Here is a 24,191-nt window from a genome sequence, read left to right as displayed (position 1 = left end):
GGATAAATACTTGATGGGAAAAAAATTGCAGGGCTACAGGGAAGGAATGAGTGGGTGGGACTAATTGAACAACTTTACCAAAGAGTTGCAAACATGATGGACCGAATGGCCTCTTTCTGTGCTGTATCATTCTACGATCTAAACCCCAATAACTCAGGGATCTCTATTTATACTAATATACAACTTTGTCTGTTGTTGTCTTAAACAATTCTTACCAATAGAGCAGCTTTCTCCCATTTAAATATGAAAATAGTACCCTCCAACTTTGGTTAGAAGGTATTATTAAATTTATGATTTTGAACCCGAGGCATTACCAAAATTCATCAGTCAGATAATAAGCTGCTATGTTGTGATTCTGTACATCTCGATGTAGCAAAGTGCTACACAATGTCACCCTAAGTATAAAAACATATATTCTAAGAAAATGTGGTCTTCCAGCTATAACATAGCATACAAATAAATTTGTCCACACTTAACACATCATCTACAATCTGTAGAAATGGATTTCTGCAATATATGTTTCTACAGCATTATTAGGATTAAACACACCAACCTGTAAAACTAGGATAAAATAATCTACAGGTTTGTTCCGATGGAAAAGGTAATGTTCTGGGGCTTTTTTATTTCTTTCGTCAAACTTCATTTCCTGAATAACATTAGGATGTTTGAGCAGCCTCAGTAAAATCTTCTCTGACATCTGTGTTGGGCTGAATGGCTCCACTTCTGAAATCATTTAACACAAATATCAATATATTCAAGTGCAACTTCAAGCAACCCAAGCCTTCTATTACAATCAACATTATATATTATACAAGTTAGAGGTAGGACAAAAACAGCCATCAAATCAGCCTTAAAGCTGATCTGTTGGCACCTTATTTAAATCCACAGACCCTGCTACACAAATACTACTTTTTGAGAATTTTAATTTAATTCTTATGGTTTTAAAATGGAGCCAAGTCACTGTTCTGGGGGTGAAGAATCAGGCAACCCAATCAATAAAAGTTTGCTTTCAATATAGTATCATATTTCCTGCTGGGGAAAATTTGATTGCAGTTTGAGGGCAATTGTTTTATTCAGAGTTAAATTAAAAATAGGTGTGCTGCTTTGGCAATAGGAGATGACATCTAACAAAAAGACCAATGCCTTTTCCTGTAAACCAAAATAAATGCAATGTTTTTCCCCTCCACTTTGAGTTGCCAAAAATGTTCTGCTCCTTACTTTTTTCTATCAATTTTCTCTTCTCTTGAACATTTCAAATTCCTTGCAGAGCATGAATCCATAGGAGCCAATCATCAGCTAGCACCTCTCCCAAATGCCCATACATTTCTATACTGGGACAAGACTTGTTGGTAGGTTATTCAACTGCGGCGGTGTCACAACCAAGTCCGATGCTGTCCTCACCGGGCGTCCACGTGCACGGACACACACACGAGCGGGCGGGTGGGCGCGCACGCATGCACACACACACAGAGCAGTTGCTGGATAATGATTAGAGTGGGAACCCTAGCCAATATTTCTTTCCATAGTGTAGGGAAAAAAGGTCAAATGTAATACTCGTGTCACTAACTGAGATTAGCTTGGTCAGAACAGGCCAGTGATCAAACTTGGGACTTCCTTGGTTTAACTCAACTATTCGTGGTCTTAAATTAGCTGAACAGTCATGCAAAAGGTAAGTTTTGAGTAAGTGTTGAAAATTAAACAGGTTAAGGAACAATTTAAATAGTCCAGAAAAAGGAAAACTGTACTAGATTTTGTACAAAAGCCGACAATTAATTTATAACTTCTATTATAAAAATGACCACTTTCCTACAGGTTTGAACAAACCAAAGAGTGATCTGAAAAAAGTCAAACTATATTGTTTCCGTACAATTTCCCAGTAGGTTGGAGCAGTGCACATTAAAGGACCTAGTCACATCACTGAAACCGGATGTCACAAACATTAGTAGAGTAAAACTTAGAGTAAATACATTAATATAGCACCGTATTTTGAAACACTTAACTACAGACCTGTTAGCCTTACATCAGTAGTAGGGAAAAATGCTAGAATGCTAGAATCTATTCTAAAGGGTGTGATAAATGGACACTTGGATAATAATGATCTGATTGAGCATAGTCAACATGGATTTATGGATGGGAAATCATGTTTGACGAACCTGTTGGAGTTTTTTGAGGATGTTACTAACAGAATTGATAAAGGGGAATAGGTGGACGTAGCATACTTGGATTTTCAGAAGGCTTTTGATAAAGTCCCCCACAGGAGGTTGGTTAGCAAAATTAAAGCACAATGGATAGGATTGGTTAACAGGCAGAAAACAGACAGTAGGAATAAACAGGTCATTCTTGCATTGGCAGATTGTGACTAGTGGGGTACCGCAAGAATTAGTACTTGGACCCCAGCTGTTCACGCTACATATCAATGATTTGGATGTGGGGACCAAATGTAATATTTCCAAGTTCGCGGATGACACAAAACTAGGTGGGAATGTGTGCTGTGAGGAAGATACAAAGCGGCTTCAAGGGGATTTGGACAGGGTAAGTGAATGGGCAAGAACATGACAGATGGAATATAATGTGGAAAAATGTAAGGTTATCCACTTGATAGGAGGAATAGATGTGCAGAGTATTTCTTCAAATGGTAAGAGGCTCGAGTCGCTCTGAACAGGCTCCAGAAGCTGGCCGAGCGCGTCTACCCTGAGGCACAGTGTGGCTTTCGTGCAGAGAGATCGACTATTGACATGCTGTTCTCCCTTCGTCAGATACAGGAGAAATGCCGTGAACAACAGATGCCCCTCTACATTGCTTTCATTGATCTCACCAAAGCCTTTGACCTCGTCAGCAGACGTGGTCTCTTCAGACTACTAGAAAAGATCGGATGTCCACCAAAGCTATTAAGTATCATCACCTCATTCCATGACAATATGAAAGGCACAATTCAACATGGTGGCTCCTCATCAGAGCCCTTTCCTATCCTGAGTGGTGTGAAACAGGGCTGTGTTCTCGCACCCACACTTTTTGGGATTTTCTTCTCCCTGCTGCTTTCACATGCGTTCAAATCCTCTGAAGAAGGAATTTTCCTCCACACAAGATCAGGGGGCAGGTTGTTCAACCTTGCCCGTCTAAGAGCGAAGTCCAAAGTACGGAAAGTCCTCATCAGAGAACTCCTCTTTGCTGACGATGCTGCTTTAACATCTCACACTGAAGAATGCCTGCAGAGTCTCATCGACAGGTTTGCGTCTGCCTGCAATGAATTTGGCCTAACCATCAGCCTCAAGAAAACGAACATCATGGGGCAGGATGTCAGAAATGCTCCATCCATCAATATTGGCGACCACGCTCTGGAAGTGGTTCAAGAGTTCACCTACCTAGGCTCAACTATCACCAGTAACCTGTCTCTAGATGCAGAAATCAACAAGCGCATGGGTAAGGCTTCCACTGCTATGTCCAGACTGGCCAAGAGAGTGTGGGAAAATGGCGCACTGACACGGAACACAAAAGTCCGAGTGTATCAGGCCTGTGTCCTCAGTACCTTGCTCTACGGCAGCGAGGCCTGGACAACGTATGCCAGCCAAGAGCGACGTCTCAATTCATTCCATCTTCGCTGCCTTCGGAGAATACTTGGCATCAGGTGGCAGGACTATATCTCCAACACAGAAGTCCTTGAAGCGGCCAACACCCCCAGCTTATACACACTACTGAGTCAGCGGCGCTTGAGATGGCTTGGCCATGTGAGCCGCATGGAAGATGGCAGGATCCCCAAAGACACATTGTACAGCGAGCTCGCCACTGGTATCAGACCCACCGGCCGTCCATGTCTCCGTTATAAAGACGTCTGCAAACGTGACATGAAATCGTGTGACATTGATCACAAGTCGTGGGAGTCAGTTGCCAGCATTCGCCAGAGCTGGCGGGCAGCCATAAAGACAGGGCTAAATTGTGGCGAGTCGAAGAGACTTAGTAGTTGGCAGGAAAAAAGACAGAGGCGCAAGGGGAGAGCCAACTGTGCAACAGCCCCAACAAACAAATTTCTCTGCAGCACCTGTGGAAGAGCCTGTCACTCCAGAATTGGCCTTTATAGCCACTCCAGGCGCTGCTTCACAAACCACTGACCACCTCCAGGCGCGTATCCATTGTCTCTCGAGATAAGGAGGCCCAAAAGAAAAGAAAAAAAAAGAATAAGAGGTTAGAAAGTGTAGATGTACAAAGGGACCCAAGTGTCCTCATCAATAAGTCATTGAAAGCTAACATGCAGGTGCAGCAAGCAATTAGGAAGGCTAATGCCTTTATCGCAAGAGGATTTGAGTACAGGAGTAGTGAAGTCTTGCTTCAATTGGATAGAACCTTGGTTAGACTGCACCTGGAGTAGTGTGTGCAGTTTTGGTCCCCTTACCTTAGGAAGGATATTATTGCCATAGAGGGAGCGCAACAAAGGTTCACCAGACTTGTTCCCGGGATGGCGGGACTGTCCTATGAAGAGATTGGGGAAACTGGGCCTGTATTCTCTCGAATTTCGAAGAATGAGAGGCGATCTCATTGAAACACAAAATACTTAATGGGATAGACAGGGTAGATGCAGTTAAGATGTTTTCCCTGGTTGGGAAGTCTAGAACCAGGGGACACACTTTCAAATTAAGGGGAAAGCCATTTAGGACCGAGATAAGGAAAAATTTCTTTACTCAGATGGTTATGAATCTTTGGAATTCTCTACCCCGGAGGGCTGTGGAAGTTCAGTCATTGAGTATGTTTAAAGCAGAGATTGGCAAATTTCTAAATCAGTGACTCCTGACAATGCAGCGGCCCGCTGACATCATCAGAGTGCGTCACGCTGCGCACATGCGCAGCTACATCCTGCCAGTACTAAATGGCACATGCACGAGATTATGTCATCGCGCACTGCCAATGTCATCCCATATCCGCGCCTGGTCCATCTTTGCACGTGCGCGGTAAAGCATCATCGGGTATCCAGCCCCTCGCTTGGCTGGAGGAAGCGGCTGAATGGGAGACTTTGAGGCTGGAGCTCTTTCCTCTCCACCCCCCACACCCCCCCCCTTGGCAACATGCTCCAGGCCTCGACGCTTCTTCCCCTCAGCTGCTTGCTCCAGACCTCACTGCTCCCCCACCCACACTCCTGGCCGATTGTTCCCCACTCCTCACTTTGCGCCACCCTGCTCTCCAGCTGCTCGCTCCCCCCAACCCCCCACCCCCTCCCAGCCGCTAGCTCCAGGCTGTGCCGCTTCCCTCCCCTTGGCCACTTGCTCCTAAGTCGCCCGATCACCACTTGCAGCCTGCCTTGCTCGTTCGGGGCGGCGCTAAGACTGATGAAACGTGGGAGCGAGTGGCCGAGAGGAGGGAAGCGGCATGGCCCAAAGCGGCATGGCCCAGAGCTAGCAGATGGTGGGGGGAGAAGCCGGAAGTGAGCAACCGTGGCACAGTGGTTAGCACCGCAGCCTTACAGCTCCAGCGACCCGGGTTCGATTCTGGGTACTGCCTGTGCGGAGTTTGCAAGTTCTCCCTGTGACCGTGTGGGTTTCCGCCGGGTGCTCCAGTTTCCTCCCACAGCCAATGACTTGCAGGTTGATAGGTAAAATTGGCCATTGTAAATTGCCCCTAGTGTAGGTAGCTGGTAGGGGAATTGAGGGGATGTGGTAGGAATATGGGATTAATGTAGGATTAGATTAAATGGGTGGTTGATGGTCGGCACAGACTCGGAGGGCCGAAGGGCCTGTTTCAGTGCTGTATCTCTAAAAATAAAATATAACCAGAGAGCAGGGCTGCACAAAGCGAGGAACAATTGGCCAGGGAAGTGGGGGGCAGGAGCAGTGAGGTCTGGAATCAGCCGCTGAGGAGGAGAAAGCAAGTTGCCGAGGGGGGAGAGCGACCATTGGGGCAAGGTAGGTAGCTGCGTTTGGGTGAAATCAGTCCTGGTCAGTCATATAAAGAATCACGATAACGAATTGGCAGCATATTTTATACTCTCCCCGATCTGCTTTTCCATCGATTGGGGTGCCAATTCACTATCTTCCAATGGAAATTCAATCGTAAAATTCCTTTTGTATTTAATGGGATCACTCCCAGATAGAGGCCCAGAGACAATACAACCAATGTCATCTGCTCAGCAGGACAACCATTGAGCAGGCTCCCAGGCTTCTGAAGATGCCATTCCGGTGCCTGGACCTGTTGGGTGGTGCTGTCCATTACCCTCTTGCAAGGGTGTTAGTCATTGTGGTGCTCTGCTATGCTCTCCATAACATGGCCCTCCAAAGAGATGTGGACCTTGAGGGTGGTGAGGCCCTGGAAGGAGACAGATCACCAGGGCAGGAGCAGGAGGTAAGGGGAGAAATTGGAGGTGGAGGGAGATGACGTCTCTGTGCCTCTATCTGGGATTCCCATACAGGGGTGAGTAGCCATGTTTTCAAGGAACATCCCTTGTCCCCTAGGATCCGATCCATCCACACACTTTGGGGGATGGTGTGAAGCTCCGAGGCTTCTTGGACAGGTGGAGGATGAAGGAGCCATGGCAGCTGCCAGGAAAGTGAGTGCACACATGGTGGAAAATCTTGTGGTCACAGACCAGTTGGACACTGAGGGAGTGGAAGCCCTTCCTGTTGATGGATCTCATTGGCCAGTCACTGGCTGCCTTGACAACCACATGGGTGTAATCCATGATGCTCTGCACCTGTGGGAATCCAGCAATGGAGGTGAAACCATTGCCCTCTCTTCCTGTGAGGCTGTGTCTGTCGTTAAGTGAATGTGTTGTCCACCCCTGTGAAATGCAGTGATATACAGTGATGTTATTGAGATGCCAATAAGGTCCACAGCTTATTATAAGTTATGAGTTATAAAGAAAGATTGGATAGGCTGGGTCTGTTTACCCTGGAGCGAAGGAGGCTGAGAGGGGACATGATAGAGGTATATAAAATTATAATAAAAGCAAAATACTGCGGATGCTGGAAATCTGAAATAAAAACAAGAAATGCTGGAACCACTCAGCAGGTCTGGCAGCATCTGTGGAAAGAGAAGCAGAGTTAACGTTTCGGGTCAGTGACCTTTCATCAGAACATATATAAAATTATGAGAGGCATAGATAGGGTAGATAGTCAGAGTCTGTTTCCCATGGTAGGGGTGACTAAAACTAGAGGGCATAGATTTAAGGTGAGAGGGAGGAGGTTTAAAGGGGATCAAAGGGGTAAATTGTTCAGACAAAGAATAGTGGGTATCTGGAATGAGCTGCCTGAGGAGGTGGTGGAGGCAGGAACAGTAGCGACATTTAAGAGGCATCTGGACAGGTACTTGAATGAGCAAGGCATAGAGGGATATGGACTTAATGCAGGCAGGTGGGATTAGTATAGATAGACATTATGGTCGGCATGGATACGGTGGGCCGAAGGGCCTGTTTCTATGCTGTACGAATCTTTGACTACAGTTAGTATCCTATAACTACATAGCATATTACTGGGCTTCCATCCGACTTAATGCAAGGTTAGTTTGCTAGAACAATCTAGCCATGAACATTTCCTGTGATAAATTGAGCAGCGCCATCTTTAATCCTGGCAGCTGCCTGAAAGTCGCAGACACTGATGATCGGGCATTTAAGTGGTCATTGGATAGACATATGGATGAAAATGGAATAGTGTAGGTCAGATGGTTTCACAGGTCGGCGCAACATCGAGGGCCGAAGGGCCTGTACTGCGCTGTAATGTTCTAATTCTAATCTAGTTAAAGAGCCTGCATTTGCGCAAGTGCAAGTCCTGTGCCGCCTAGTGGTTGCGATGTCAGCAAATGCAGCCTTTCTAAATACCAATGACAAAGGGATATGGGGATCGTGTGGGAAAAAGGTATTGAAGTGGATGATCAGCTATGATCGTATTGAATGGCGGAGCAGGCTTGATGGGCTGAATGGCCTACTCTTGTTCCTATGGTCCTATGATTCAAGCAATGAATTACTCTCGAATGCAGTGACTGTTGTCATGCAAGTCACTCGCCACAAAAATGTTGTGGATCTTTTTTCCAGAGTTTTACTATAGATGCAGCCACTACGGAAGAACACTTGGCGGCACAGTGGCGTAGTGGTTAGCACCGCAGCCTCAAAGCTCCAGCGACCTAGGTTCAGTTCTGGGTACTGCCTGTGCAGAGTTTGCAAGTTCTCCCTGTGACCGCGTGGGTTTCCGCCGGGTGCTCCGGTTTCCTCCCACCGCCAAAGACTTGCAGGTTGATAGGTAAATTGGCCATTGCAAATTGCCCCTAGTATAGGTAGGTGGTAGGGCAATTGAAGGAAGGTGGGGATGTGGTAGGGAATATGGGATTAATGTAGGATTAGTATAAATGGGTGGTTGATGGTCGGCACAGACTCGGTGGGCCGAAGGGCCTGTTTCAGTGCTGTATCTCTAAATAAATAAATAAATACTATCAAGAGTACTCATTTTTGATCCAACAGAATTCTTGTCCATATTAATGGACATCTGAATACAAGCTGGGTGGCAGAACGGGATAAGTCACTGTCCTTTAATCTTGAAACCTGGGCTCAATTATCCTAGCAGTCTGGAATAGGAAGTCTCCTCTTGATGCTTATAAAGGTATTAACGAGAATGAGTTTGAGTAGGTTCAATTTAGTACAGTGCACTAAACTATCCATCAATTGGCAGCCTCACTCAGGCCACAGTGAAGGTCAGTGCCATACTGCTGCTGCGTGGGATACATGAAAGCAATATGGTGTTAAACCACATTGTTGGAGCAGACTCCAGTTTTATTCTGAATCTAGTGCTCATGTTGCATTCCACATACAAGGTGTTGTGCTGATTTCCCATAAAACTGCATACATGAACTTTATTTTGTGTCATGCTGTGTAATACATGCCTGTGCAGTGGTTTTTCAAGTTTTAGAAGTATGTATGTAATACTTTAAATTTATTCAGTGGGGAGTCTCGGTGGAGGGTTAGTTAACTCAGCGCTGAAAGGTGATTTTTAAAAAACTATTTCTCGTGGTGCAGACATCATTGGCAAGTCTGCCATTTATTGTCCATTCAGAATTGCCTGGAAGTGGTGGCAGCCTTTCTTCTTGAATCACTACAATCCACATGAACATGTTCTCACATGTTTGTTAGGTAGGAAATTCAATGATTTGATACAACTGAATGGTTTGTTAGGCCACTTCAGAGGGTAGTCAAGAGGCAACCATGATACCAGAGTCACATGGCAGACTTCCTTCCTCAAAGGAAACATCAGTGAAACAATAAAAAAAACTTGCATTTATTTAGCGCCTTTCACAACCACTGGACATTTCCAAAGCGCTTTACAGACAATGAAGTACTTTTTGAAGTATAATTGTAATACTGGAAACATGACAGCCAGTATACATACAGCAAAGTCCCACAAAAACCAATGTGATAATGACCAGATAATCTGTTTTTGTGATATTGATTGAGGGATAAATGTCGGCCAGGGCACCAGGGGTAACTTCCTTGCTTTTCTTCGAAATAGTGCCATGTGATCTGTTACATCTACCCAAGCAAGCAGATGGGGCATCAGTTGAACGTTTCATCCAAAAGACGTCATCTCCAACAGTGCAGTGCACCCTCAGTACTGCACTGGAGTGTCGGCCTTGATTTTTGTGCTCAAGTCCTATAGTGGGACAATAGGGCTTTTATGACAAACCAACATGTTCATGGTCAATTTTACTGATGCCAGCTTTTATTTCCAGATTTTTAAAATAAATTGAATTTAAATTCTCAAACTGCCACAGTAGTACTTTTGAACCCAAAGTCTCTGGATTATTATGTATTTGATTATTATACACATCAGCTCCAACTGCTTCCCTTCAGCTGACATATTTCTTTTTGGATGGCTGTCAGAAATAGAGAAAACAGTGCAATTTGTCTGCTCTATGCAACAACATTGAGCTGGTTTTATTGTACTATACGTATAGCTTGTGCTACACCTTGGGTGGGAGTCTTTTCAATGATATATAGAGTATATATAGTAGTAATCTATTTTCCCAACAAAGGTAATCCTCACCTTGATGAGGTACAAAAATTCAGGCCCCAAACTGTGCATTTTAAATGGCAGCTGTAATGTATATTTACAAGTCAGGAGAAAAGAACAATCCCAACTCCTAGAAACCAAGAACAAAGTCAGTTTTCAAATTAATCCTTAATATCCTAGGTACAGCATTTAACGGTCAATTAAAATTCATGAAAAACTAGCAATACGCCTTGTTGTGAATGTTATTTACAAGTTCTTTTATGCTGTCATTTTTGGATAACAACAACTTGCATTTGCAAAGCACCTTTAACCTAAAGAACATCTCAAGGCTGGTCACAAATTGGTGCAAGGAACCTGAACTCTGAGCCAGGAAGGTGGTGGTTGAAGAGATGGGTTTTAATAGGTTGTTAAAAGAAAAGGGGGGAGAAGAAATTTAGGGAGGAAATTGCAAAGCATAAGATACAGGCAGACAATGTCAAGAATGGAGGGGGAATGCACAAAAGTCCAGAGTTGGAGAGTGAGGTCAATTAAAGTCAAGGAAGAGAATTTAATCTGTTGTGGGGGTTGGGGGTAGCCAATACAGATTAGTGAGGTGTTGCACTAGCAGGGTTTAGTGCAGAACATGAAGAACTTCGCACAAGTTGGAGTTTATGGAATGTAGGAGCAAAGAACAGATTATTCTAGGCCAAACCAATCGTTATTGAAGCAGGAGAGAGAAAAGAATTGATTCAAGTAAATACTAGAATTACTAATGTTCATTCCAATATATTTTTAGCATTTGATGTCATAAACTTGCCTGTTGCTAAGAAACGATGTGTTGCTAGTAGTAGCTGCGGCGAAATCTTCACCTTCATCTCATTATCTGTTGGTTTGAAGGCTGAAAAATCCTGCTTCCTTTCACGGTGTGTAATTTTCTTTTTGGTTCTGTTATCAGCTATAAATGTAGAAAACATTTTGAAGAGGGGAAATGGACGGAAATTAAAAATATTTTAATTAGAACAAGACGATCAAAAAATGCAACAAGTTCTAAAAACATTCAACTAAAAAACTGCTATTAGAAGATGTGAACTCTTTTTGAAATTAACCTATTGGGCATAGCAGCGATGTAAGCTTTCAGTAGTTATTATCCAACCTACATAAATTCTTTATGGCCCATGAAATAGCTGACCTCAAATTGAATTGGGGCAAAAGTATTATATTGCCAATTGAGAAATGAAGCTGCAAAGATAGAGGGAAGGGAGAATCAAATTATCAAATAAGTGTTTTCCCATTTTATGCCTTCTTTTCTTAGGTATAAAGATACAACTTGAATACACATTTATTCACTAGATATATGTAGAATGATGTGGAGATAAACACGCGAGTGAAGTCTAATAACAAAACAAATATTCATGATAAAAAAGCACACCTGTGCATTTGTAAAATTTGAAATTCTCATCTCAAATTCCCCACAAGTCAGCAATCACTTTTACTTGCATTGTAAGCTACCATTAACATTTTATTGCATTCCCCACATCACTTGAGTTAAAAGTAAACTGGAGGATTAAATGAATCCCTGTCTTGTAGTCTCTGCTTCAAATGGTACAAAACGTCCACACGCCACTATATTTCAGATGTTTTTCTCTAATTGGCCTGGGTTTTTAAATCTGGTTTTTCACCTCTCCCAGGAGAGTACATAGCTTTGGAGTGGGGTGTGTATGTATATATACACGAGTGATACACTTGACATCACAGTTGCCATGATTGTTTTCCATATTGATCTTGGAGCAACAGAGAGGCAAAATCAAATTGCATTCCGCAGTGTTACTGATGCTTCACTTGGAAGATTATTGCTATACATGATAGTGGCTATTCTGGGAATGTTTCATCTGCCTCAAGTCATGAAGGAACCAAAACAGTTGATATTCATTGATTTAGTCACTTATTTGGCTGAGTCAATTATTTTTCTTGATTTTTCAGTCATGGGCACTTAACAGGGCCTCAGTGTTCAATACAAAGCTCAACTGTAGATTATTTTATTTTAGAAGTTAATTAAAATATTGCACTTCCATTCACTTAAATCCTCCCACAGCCCTGTTATGGTGAATGTACCATCACTTCAGCTCTTTGATTGACTGCAATGCTCAATGCAGCATATTCTGGGCCAATATATTACGACATTGTAGAGAGGTAGCACCACATTAAGGTCTTTTACTCCAGCATCCCATAAAATCACAGAACTTACACTATTAGAACTAGATCATTTTTACCTGAAGCCAAACTGAAACTAATTAATATCTCCAGCACCAAAAAGCCTAGGCCTTTATACACGCTGAGGGGACAACTGGGCCAGAGTCATACAGCACAGAAACAGACCCTTCGGCCCATCGTGAGCTTACCATGTGTGGAGATTCAAATCATCTCAAGAATGAAGACCCTATTAGGTGAGCAATCTATTCCTTCCTCTTTTAACCAACAACATGTATAATTAAGTAGTGTCATTCAGGCGGGTGGAGGCTCTTGCAAAGCAACTATAGCTCTAGATGCCAGGATAGATTAGTGCATACTCTGGTCAAATGGAATAAGAACATAAACAGGACGACGAGTAGGCCATATGGCCCCTCAAACCTGCTCTGTCATTCAATAAGATCATGGCTGATCTTTTATTTCAACGACGTTTTCCTGCTTGATTCCCATATCCACTGATACCTCTAGAATCCACAGCCTGCTGAGATACAGAATTCCAAAGATTCACAATCCTCTGAGTGAAGAAATCTCTCAACTCAGTCCTAAATGGCTGACCCCTTATCCTGTGATTATGCTCCCTAGTTCTAGATTCTCCAGCCAGGGGATACAGCCTCTCAGCATCTACCCATCAAGGCCTCTCAGAATCTTATACATCTCAATAAGATCACCACTCATTCTTCTAAACTCCAAAGAATATAGGCTCATTCTACTCAATCTCTCCTCATCCCAGGAATCAATCTAGTGAACTTTGACTGAAAAGCCTCTAAGGCAAGTATTCCCTTCCTTAGGTAGAGATCAAAGCTGTACACAGTACTTAAGGTTTGGTGTCAACAAAGCCCTTCATGACTACAGCAAGACTTCCTTACTCTTGTACTCTAACCCCCTTGCAATAAAGGCCAACATACCAATTTGCCTTGCTAACTCCTAATGCTGTTAATCTGCCCCTGCAAGACGCCAGCTGTGCACAATGCACTTTGCTATCTGCTGCTTGGTCATCAATTTACCTTTGGCCTTTTGAGCTGCTGGGAAAATACCTCAATGGTGCAAAAGATGCTCGGCTTCTGACAGATGTGGCACCAAATAAAATGATGCAACAATTTCTTAGCTCAAATGAAACTGGGAAGCAAATTTCAGTCAGGAATTTTACAGGGGTTTGGGGAGGGGGGTGGTATTAAAGAACAGTCGGCTTGGCTCAGTTAACTGAAACTGTGGCTCTTTCAGAAGGTCATGGGTTCAAGCCCCACAAATTAGGCCAACAATTACCAGCGCAATACTGAAGTGGTGCTGCAATGGCTGTCCTCAGGGCAAGATATTAAACTGAGGTGCCATCAACCAGTTTCTGTGATTATTCCATGACTCAGTGGATTTAAAAGATCATTTATGAAAAACCGAGTCCTTCCACTGTTCTGATGAAGACTCCTTCTCATCAGCAGCACCGAAAAACAGATTAATAGACCATTTTATCTCACTGCCATTTGTGGCATCATGTACGAAATGGTTGCCACATATATCTATGTAACAAGTCATTGCAGGAGAGTCCAGAGGCAGTAAGACTTCGTATTGCCTCAAGTCAAATCAATATCGACTTCATAACAATTTTAAAAAATAACTTCCATAAAATATACTATTTTATCAGAATTGGCATAGTATACTAATGCACTGATTCTCTGTCTCCAGTCCTATTTAAAATGTGTATATGCTTTCAATGAGTCCTTTGAGTTTAAATATTTGGTGTTGAGGAGATCTATGTTCTTTTAGAACTTCAGTATTTCTCAGCTAATGTCGTCCCAGTTTTTTCATCTAGCTCTGGTAGCATGCCAAATGTTTCTTTAGTTATAGGCTTGTCTATCAAATTAGCAGAGACATTGCTCAATACAGATACATGAGGCTTTCCTGATGATGTTCCACAATCTAATTAATGAGTCTTCTCCAAATTAAGCCATAGTTCTTTAAATGATCACTTCGGTGGCCCAACATCTCAACTTATTCCTGTAATCATAAACCAAAATTGAATCTCTAATTTCCAGAGAATGTGCTTTTGCCTACTGATGTGGCCTGTTTGTCTTCAAATATCAAATATACATAAGAACATAAGAAATAGGAGCTGGAGTACGCCATTTGGTCCTTTAAGCCTGCTCCACCATTCAATAAGATCATGACTAAACTACTACCTCAACTCTACCTTCCCACACTATCCCCAAATCCCCTAATTCCCTTACTACCCAAAAATCTATTGATCTCTGTCTTTAAAGAATGAGCATCCACAGCTCTCTGGAGTAGAGGATTCCAAAGATTCACAGCCCTTTGAGTGAAGAAATCTCTCATCTCAGTCCTAATTGATCAGCCCTTATCCTGAGACTGTGACCCCGTGTTCTAGATTCCCCAGCCAGGGTAAAAACTTACTCAGCATCTACCCTGTCAAGCCCCTTAAGAATTTTATTCAGTTCAATTAGATCAACTTTCAATCTTCTAAACTCCAGAGAATATAGGCCGAGTCTACTCAATTTCTCCTCATAGGACAATCCCCTCATCCCTGGAACCAGTCTAGTGTACCTTTGTTGCACTCTCTCTAGAACAAGTTATGTCCTTCCTTAAGTAAGGAGCTCAAAACTGCACACAGTACTTCACCAATGCCATGTACAATTTTAGTAAGACTTCTTTCCTTTTATTCTCTACCCCTTTTGTAACAAAAGCTGACATATCATTTGCCTTCTTAATTGCTTGCAGTATCTACATGTTAATGTTGTGATTCATGTTCGAGGACACCCAGGTCCCTCTGAATACACCCATTTCCTAGTCTTTCATCATTCAAATATTCTATTTTTTTATTTTTCCTACCAGAGTGAATAACTTTACACTTTGCCACATTGTACTCCATCTGCCATGTTCTTGCCCACTCACCCAACCTGTCTACATCCCTCCGCAGCCACTTTCTGTCCTCACCTTTCACTTTCCCACCCAATTTTGTGTCATCAGCAAACCTGAATATGATACACTCAGTCCCCTCTTCCAAGTCATTAATATTGATTGCAAATAGCTGAGGCTCAAGTACTGATCCTTACGGTATCCCACTATTTACAGCCTGCCCCTTTTATTCCTACTCTGTTTTCTGTCTATTAACCAATCCTCAGTCTATAATAATCCCTAATCCCATGAATCCTAATGAAACCTCTTGTTTGGCACTTTATCAAATGCTTTTTGAAAATCCAAATGCACTACATGCACTGGTTCCCCCTTATCGATCCTACTAGCTACATACTCAAAAAACTCAACAGATTTGTCAAACATGATTTCCCTTTCATAAATTCACGCAGACTCTGCTGAATCATGTGATTTTTTTTTAAGTCTTCTGTTACCACGCCCCTAATAGATTTCAGATTTTTGGCTGCTACTGATGTTAGGCTAACTGGCCCATACTTCCCCGTTTTCTCTCTTCCTCTTTTCGTAACTTGTGGGATCACTTTTGGTACCTTCCGAAGATAACCAGGTACAACTGTGCCGGCTGTCTACCCAATAATTCAAGAACATGCATTTTGTAGTGCTATGTGGCATAGTTCAATTTGATCAATAGAAAAGAGGATTTCTTCTGGGTCATCACACTTTAATCTGATTTTATTGACTCCTTCACCTATTTGAAAGCTCTAACAAAATGTTCCTCTTCTCTATCTGAACTGTGTTGATAAGATGTAGATAAGATACAGTACAATCCACCATATCTTATAAATCCTGCATATTCTTGATATGCAAACTGGGGATCATAATCCAAACTCAATTTTCTGGTAAACTGCGAGGTGAACACCACAATACTCAATGTATTAATCATAGCAGTGATGGTTATGGATGAGGTAAGAATGACATCAGGTCACTTAGATCTGGCATCCCAAATAAGAGCATTTTAAACTGATCAGCCAAAACATTTCAGACCAGATACTCAGATTTTGATGGCAATTAATGGGACTTGTAACTGGCAAGACTGATCATCCATCTTGTCAATGCAACCTTATACTGCTCTGTCAGTATCAGAATTCAAACATGTATTATGGACAGGCTTTCATGCAGATATGCAAACACTCCAATAATTGGGCCTGTTACTGAACTGGAATGATAATTCAAATACTTTACAGCAGAAGGCCTTTCCTACAGTTAATTCATTCTCTAGTCAGTCTTTTAGTGGAAACTAAAATTTATATCTAAAGTTTGTCTGTGTACCCTGGAGAATGTATTTAAAGACTTTAGAATCTAACAGTGTTCAAAATAGGAACTTCACTTGTCAAAGAAGCAGCAACCTCCACAATTCTCAGATTTTATACCCTTTAATGGTAGCCAAGAAGCTCACCAGTACGATCACCTTCAGCAACTACAGATCCCAGAGAGTGAAGAGATTTGCATGAAGGAACACTTTGGTTTTAAGTTTTATGTCATAATCTTCCAAACAAAAACTGGGCAAGTTTGTGTGTTCTGCAGATTTGTCAGAATCATGTATTCCTGTCATGATCAAATTATTCAGTTAACATCCTACAAGTACCCTTGAGAATTTTTATTCAAAGCCTCTTGCAATGAAGCAGGGCTTGAACAAGGCAGTGACACAAGAAGGTAAATTAGTATACCAATATAAAGGTTTGAATATTGATGATGATATCTTGATCCAAAGTTTGTGCAATATTTGCCCGGGCAGGATCTTAAATATATTCTGCCCTCCAATTAACTGAGCAAATAGTTCTTCAGGCTTTGGCACTGGACATTGACAGACTTCTAACTGAAACGTTAACTCTGCTTCTCTCTACACAGATGCTGCCAGACGTGCTGAGTATTTCCAGCATTTCATGTTTTTATTATGACAGACTTCTAAATCCAGATTAATGGTAACCTGTTGGTCACCATAAATTTCAATACTTCTATTCAGTTTTATCACTTGAACTATGTGCTGTTCTACTCTGGGTACTCTACATTTTCAATTATTCCAACCCCTTTTTAATCCTTGTAGTTCATTAGAATAGTTTTTAAAAGCAGTACAGACGTCGGTTTAAAGAATTTTGGCATTGCGTCTTTTTTTTTTACATTTCACTCCTCCTGTCCCTTTTCAGAATTTGAACTTTCTGCTGACTTAATTTTTTGAAAGATATCCAATGTCATCTAATTAAATTACATAGAATATGCAGCGCAGAAACAGGCCATTGCGTCCAACTAGTGTGCTGGCGTTTATACTCTCACGAGTCTCTTCCCATTCCATCTGCCTCATCTCAGCCATTCAGCAAGTCTATTCCATTTTCTGTGCTTATCTGGTTTCCTTTTGAAAGTATTTAGCTATTTTCTATATGGTGAGAAATGCTGTGTACAAATGAGCTGACAAAGTCTCCCTACATAACAACAATGACTATAATCCAAAATAGAATCTATTAGTGATAAAGTACTTTTGGATGATGGGATGAAGTACTAAAGGATGCTTTAGTATGCTCTATGTTTTAGTTTCTCAAATTTACAGTAAAAAAAAATTGCTTTGCATATGAAAAATAAACTATTGAATATTTAGGATAAGAAAAATGCAATCCAATCTTAAGATGCTACTAAATAGGAGTTTGTGTTAACCTTTCTTGCACTATGTTGCTCTGGGAAAGGTCAGCTTGATGTATCTCTATCAAGAGCAACAACATAGGCAGGGTTCATGTCCATATAAAGTCCAAAGAGATATGAAATCTGATTTTACTTCCTGCTCATGCCATCTCACTCACTCCTTACTGGACTAAAATGAAGAACATAGCTGACTTTGATTGACCCAGCTTCTTCTGTACCACTGGACACTACACCAGGTCTCTCTCAAAAGTCAGGATCTGATCTTCACTTTAAATACATGAAATTTTCTAATAAAAGGCATCAGCTGTCTCAAATATGACTTGAAATTGATCATATTCAAATATTTTGGAATTGATGCCAGATACTAGTGTCAAAACCAGTAAATGGACAGGTGTGATTTTGCAATAATGCAAGTTGCTATACACAAAAAAACTTTTTTTAAAAAGGCCACCCACCCTACTTCCCTCTCCCCAAAGCCTTGCTCTATAGATTACCACTTGCGTTTTTTGCTTACTCTCGCTACTACCCAACCCCATCAGGGAATGTGTGTGCCGCTCTCTATTCTCTCCTTTTTTTTTAAGTCAGAGTACATCTTTTGCAGAAAATTATCTTCAACGTTATAATCCCGACTGCAAAAGCCATTGCTGTCTTAACATGAAAGCGTAAAAAACATGGCCAGAACCCTAATGTAGCTCAAAAACATGAGAATGCTTCAGCTCTTTTATCAGTCAAGCCTAGAGGAATGGAATAGGCTGTGCCAACTAGTAGATTTTAAGCAGTTTGAAGGTGCTGGAGCCAGCTTTCTACTCAATGACAAAGAAAAGGAGAAATGACAACAGCTTCATGGGCTGGATCAATAAAAGCTTACAGTATTCTCTAGAGTTTTGAAGAATGAGAGGTGATCTCATTGAAACTTACATTGACTGTCTCTTGAGCATCACTGTCTTAGAGTTTAACTTGTAATTTCTTACATACATACAGCTTCTCTCGTTGAATGAATAATGACGTCATTTCCAAACTTTAATTTCCATTTTTCAATGGGAGAAGAATTTGATGTTTTGCTTCTGATTTCAGTGTACAAATTGACCACTCTTTTCTGCTAACAGGTGCAGTTTTAGAACTCAAATCAGAAACATTTCTTACTTCTCTACTAACCTTGAGCCATGCGTTATTTAATTATTAATTTCCCACTTTACTTATAATTTTATCTTTTTGCTTTACATATACATCCGCATTCCTTAAGAATTTCTTTACTCAGGTTTCATGTTTTCAGCTAAACAAACATTCTATGCCCAATCACATTCTACGGATGCCAATCATTATTCATTTTCCACTTTGCGGTTCTGCTCTCATCTTATTTGCTATAGTTTTCTGTTGAAACACATTCACTCATCTATCTCCAGTCTCCAAAATCAAGGCAATGTCAAATGCTTTGGATTCAATGTTTAATAAGCTCCTACTGAAGGTTTTTGCATTTGAAGAGCCCACATATAAAATTGTCTTAAAAAAAAATGCACCAAATGGTCAGTTTTTGGACAACGTGTCTTGATCTCATCCAACAACTGATTAAAAGACTCATCCTCCTCCCATTTCTTCTTCTAGAACTCGAAACATTCAGCAATAACTAGAGGTTTGGGGCCAAGTCGTTCTCCCACTTCAAGTTTCTTTTCCACTTGGTTTAATCTCTGTGACTAAGTTTCTCATTAAATTATAACTTGGATTTCCACAATTCCAGGCTTCCCAATTGGTCGACTCACATCAACAATACTAAAGATATAAAAACCTGCTCCCACAGGAGACCAAACGCAAAGCTTTAATAGCTCCCCAGTGAAATTAGACCCTAATTAAAGCAAAAACCTTTTAAACCATTATTACACAGATCAGTGCCAGCTGACCAGCCAAACAGCTACATAGTTGAGAGGGTTAAAGTTCCAAGTATTTTGTCTCAGCTTCCTTGATGGTCTTTTTGTTTTTCCTCTGGTTTTATTGCTCTCTTTTATGTGAATGCTTGGAGACCATGTGTTGGTCTAAAGCAATCAATTAGAAAGGCAGATAATATGTTGGCCTTCATTGCAAGGGGTTTTGAGTAAAGAGGTCTTACTGCAATTATATAGAGCCTTGGTGAGACCGCACCTAAAATATTGTGTATCCTTATCTAAGGTAGGATATAATTGCCATTGAGGGAGTGCAACAGAGGTTCACCAGACCAATCCCTGGCATGGCGGGATTGTCTAATGTGGAGAGATTGAAGCAACTGGACCTGTATTCTCTAGAGCTTTGAAGAATGACAGGTGAACCTTTTTACAGGATGTGACAGGGTGGATGTAGATAGGATGTTTCCCCTGGCTGCTCAGTATGGAACCAGTGGGCATAGTCTCAGAATAAGGGGTAGGCCATTTAAGACGGAGATGAGGAGGAATTTCTTCACAGGGTGATGAATCTTTAGAATTCTCTACCCCAGAGGGCTGTGGAAGCTCAATCATTGAGCATGTTCAAGTCAGAAATCGATAAATACCTGGATACTAATGAGATCAAGGGATATGGGGATAGCATGGGAAAGTGGCGTTGAGGCAGATGATCAGCCATGACCTAATTGAATGGTGGAGCAGGCTCGATGGGCTGAATGGCCTACTCCTGCTCCTATGTTCAAAACTTGTGACACAACCTATTTCGCAACAAGAGCTTAATCTGCATTAATCACACATTTTACCAAAAACAATCGAGATAGGCATTTCCCCTATGGTGTGTATAGGATGCTTAAGAATGAACTTCTTTTACTCCTTTGCAAAACTATAATTTTCCATGAAGAGCAGAGATATGGAGCATTTACATTGGTTTTACTACAATATTTAAAAAAGTTTGCGCAAATGGAACTAGTTGCGCACTGTATATCTCATTTACCCTCTAGACCTTCACCTTAAAATGAAACAGGGAAGTAGATCCAATTATTATTCCAGACAAATGTTTGGACGATCCTGTATAGCACAAGTACAGCACAAATATTACACTGTGAACACTCACTATATAAATCTGTTTCATCCAAGATTTCTGATTTGATAATTTCTTCAATTACATCCTCTAGTGTGACGATACCTAGCACCTCGTAAAATGGATCCCCCTCTCCTTCATTGTTCACTCTCTGTACTATTGCCAGATGAGATTTACCTACAAAGGGTAGAGGGAAGAAAGATTAATGCAAACCAAGGTGATTTTTTGAGACATGTTAAAGTTTGCATATGCTTTACATTTTAAGGATGAAGTTTCCTTATATGTAAAAATAGAAACATGCTCTTGTACAAATTCACTAATTCATTAATAGAATTCATCTGTAAAAATTACCTGAATATTAACGAAGAGGGTACCGGCCATTGAGAAATAAAGGGTGAGATTAGATTTAAAATATGGTAATATTGCATAAAAATGTGACTGCACAACAGAAGTTAAATTCAAACCATTTAAAAAGTATTCCTACTGTATTCTTGAAGGCAACATAAAATGTGAAGCATAGCATATGCATACCTGCAGGACTAATCTTATCCATATATACAAATAATATATGCCCTTGTAGAAATTCAGCAAAATGCAGCCCAATTCATTGGCAGGATACTGGGGAGGAGGTAATTCAAGAACTGGATAAAAGTGAGAGTTTCCTTTTATTTATTGTAATACCTATTTGAACTCTTAGTTTAACTAACTCCTTTAAATGTCAGGGCACATCCAATGATCCTGAGGGAAAGAGAGGAATAAACAGTGGAAATCCTAGAAATTATATCACGGTTCTATTGAGAATGGATGTGCGCTGGAGGATTGTACAGTGGCTAATGTAATACCCACATATTTAGAAACAGGTAACTTGGATACTTACAGGTCAGTAGTTTAACATTTGCTAGGGAAACTTTGGAATATTTAATTAAAGATGAAATTACTAAATATTTGGATGGAGAAAATAATTAGAAGCAGGAATATACGACTAAGTGTGAAGAGATGTAGGACAGAGCATAGGAAAATTTTTTTGTTTTTTTACATAATTGTTTGAGAGGTTGTGGAATACACTTCCAGAATTAGCGATTGAAACAGAGGCCATCGCAACTTTTAAGACGAGGTTAGTTAGGTGATTGTAGGAAAAGAGAACAAAGGAATACAGGAACATAAGACACCAACAAGGCCTGTTTGGGCCGAACAGCCCATTTCAGTGTTGTATATTTTCTATGATTTGATTCAATAATTATTTTGGTTAACAGAACTGAAACTATTCCCCCAACGCAGCCCACCCCCCGCCCCGCCCCAAATAAGTAGAATGAGTTACCTGGATTAAACATCTGTTTATAGGTTAATTCAGACCGCTTACATTTCATGCACATTTGCTGTTCTGTTAATGGTTTTCCATTCCTTTATTTAACAATCTAACAAATTACAAGTCAGTGTGAATTGCTACATTTTAGTAAATGCTTCATTTCAAGTTTTGTTAGAAAAGTTGCGCATTTAGAAAAAAAAGTTCCTAACAATTTTCAGTAAATTACATGGCATGGTGGCTATTTACTTAAGGAAGAATCAAATACAATATTTTAGAAGTCCAGTTTCCAATAACAGCAATAATTTTACAACCTATATGGATGAAATATTTTTTGAGATGCACATTGCCTGATTAAATTTAAACATTTTTAATCCAATGCAAAAAAAGTACAACATAATTTTCCAATGGCCCTATATTGTGACCATTTTCAAAGAGAGAAAAAAATCACCACTAACGGTCACTCTTGAAAGCAGTACCACCCCACCTGGCACCCTTCTGCTGCAAAGAATAGTAGTAGGGTTAATTGTAAATGCTGTTTATAAGTAATGAAGGTATGCTAAGCTCACCACAACTTACATGACACTTATCAGAGGGCAACATCTGTACAGAAATAAAAGTTTGATAGAAAATGCCGTATGCAGAGCCTTTTGCAGGTGCGAGTTCCAGACTTCCACTACTGATTGTGATAAATCTTGAGCACATAATCTAGACAGGAACTTCAGCGCTGATGAAGTTTTGCAATGTGAGAGGTGCGTCTTTCGGAGGCAATGTTAAGTCAAGGCCTCCTCTCCATGCTGGCTGTGTCCAGGCTAACATTCCTCCTCCTGTCCTGCCCCTAACCAACACCAGCAAAAACAGATTATCCCGTCATTTATCATTTGCTGTTTGTGGGGCCATACTGTCATAAATTAAGTAATGTTTAGCTATATGACAAAGCAGATTTAATACCATAGCATGAATTCCTCAAATAAATATTTACAGATGCTTTCAAAAGATCGAATGCATAAGTGCTACATTACAAGATATGAATACACATTATTCTGAATGCAGCTCGCAGGTTTCATTTAACAGTTAACAGAAAAATATTTGTCTTCACAGAATTAAAACTCCCTCAACAATTGCCTATAAATCAATTATAGTAGCAAATGATTTAAGCTTAGCATCGAATGGTACCATCACTCTTTTTATTACCACCAATGATGTGGCTACTATTGTACTCAGTGCCCTTTTCATATCCCTCTGTGGTGATTCAATTTCATTCACTCTATATTTACTGTTAAAATTCAAGCACTCTCAAGAGATTTGCTTCTATACCAGCACAAAAGACATATTCGCTACACTTCCAATGAACTGAAACCTGGCCCCAGACATGAAATTTGGAAGGTAGCAAAACCAAGCGAATAACTCCTTTTGCCATTCTATATGGACTATAAACACAGCCATTTCAGAGCTCTCCAACAGACGGAAATAAACTCTGTCAAATCATATGCCTCAGTTTACAACTATTAATCATTTATTAAGAAACTAAGTCAGTAGAAGCAAAAATAAAAACAGCAGCAGGTAGATAAATCATGCTTTGTCAGTTAGCTTGCAAAAAATGTTATTTTGTCAATTCTTTATCAGTATTGGCCCAAAGTAAAAGGAATACTGCAATGTAGTTTATACATAAATTTAGATATTTTATTAGATACTCAGCAAATTGCACTAGCCCAGAAAGAACTTACAAAATTCAATTAAGAATGCTCAATATAGGGTAACAGTAATACCCTTCTTTGATTTGAAAATCAGACGGGTATCTTGCAATTAAATAAAACTGCCAGAACACTTCGGTTTCAAAGGCACACAGAAACTACCTTACAGGTTTTAATATAATGCACCTCTCACAAAGAAAGTGATAGGCTTTCCTCCGTGCCAGAGCGTTAGGGCACAGCTAAGGACCGCCAATGGGACAACTGCAAAGGCAAATAACAAACATCACTAGTTAACGGCCCTTTGATCAATTTTAACTGTTTCTCATACCTTGAAAAACTTTGCATCAAATACTCAAAATGCAGCGCACCCATAACAGGCAACATATTTGCCTATAAAGTGACATTTTGGCTCCCCCAATGGTTCAGTTAACTAAG

At 40.7% G+C, this 24,191-nt stretch overlaps 1 protein-coding gene across 6 annotated transcripts in view; it reads right to left on the bottom strand.

The window, feature by feature from the left end:
- The window catches only part of LOC137380760 (metal transporter CNNM2-like), a 263,880-nt gene that overhangs the window by 77,222 nt on the left and 162,467 nt on the right, over nucleotides 1–24,191 (bottom strand). For 4 of the 6 annotated variants that reach the window (XM_068053075.1, XM_068053076.1, XM_068053077.1 and 1 more), the window contains 3 exons: nucleotides 20,793–20,936; nucleotides 10,771–10,908; nucleotides 554–723 (listed from right to left, as the gene is read on the bottom strand). In XM_068053075.1, coding sequence (XP_067909176.1) covers nucleotides 554–723; nucleotides 10,771–10,908; nucleotides 20,793–20,936 — 452 coding nt within the window. The remainder of the gene's footprint in view (nucleotides 1–553; nucleotides 724–10,770; nucleotides 10,909–20,792; nucleotides 20,937–24,191) is intronic. The other 2 variants (XM_068053079.1, XM_068053080.1) reach the window with 2 other exon arrangements.

Source organism: Heterodontus francisci, chromosome 20 (genome assembly GCF_036365525.1).
Source record: "Heterodontus francisci isolate sHetFra1 chromosome 20, sHetFra1.hap1, whole genome shotgun sequence".
Classification (NCBI taxonomy): Eukaryota; Metazoa; Chordata; class Chondrichthyes; order Heterodontiformes; family Heterodontidae; genus Heterodontus; species Heterodontus francisci.
This window is presented reverse-complemented; position numbering and strand designations above follow the sequence as displayed.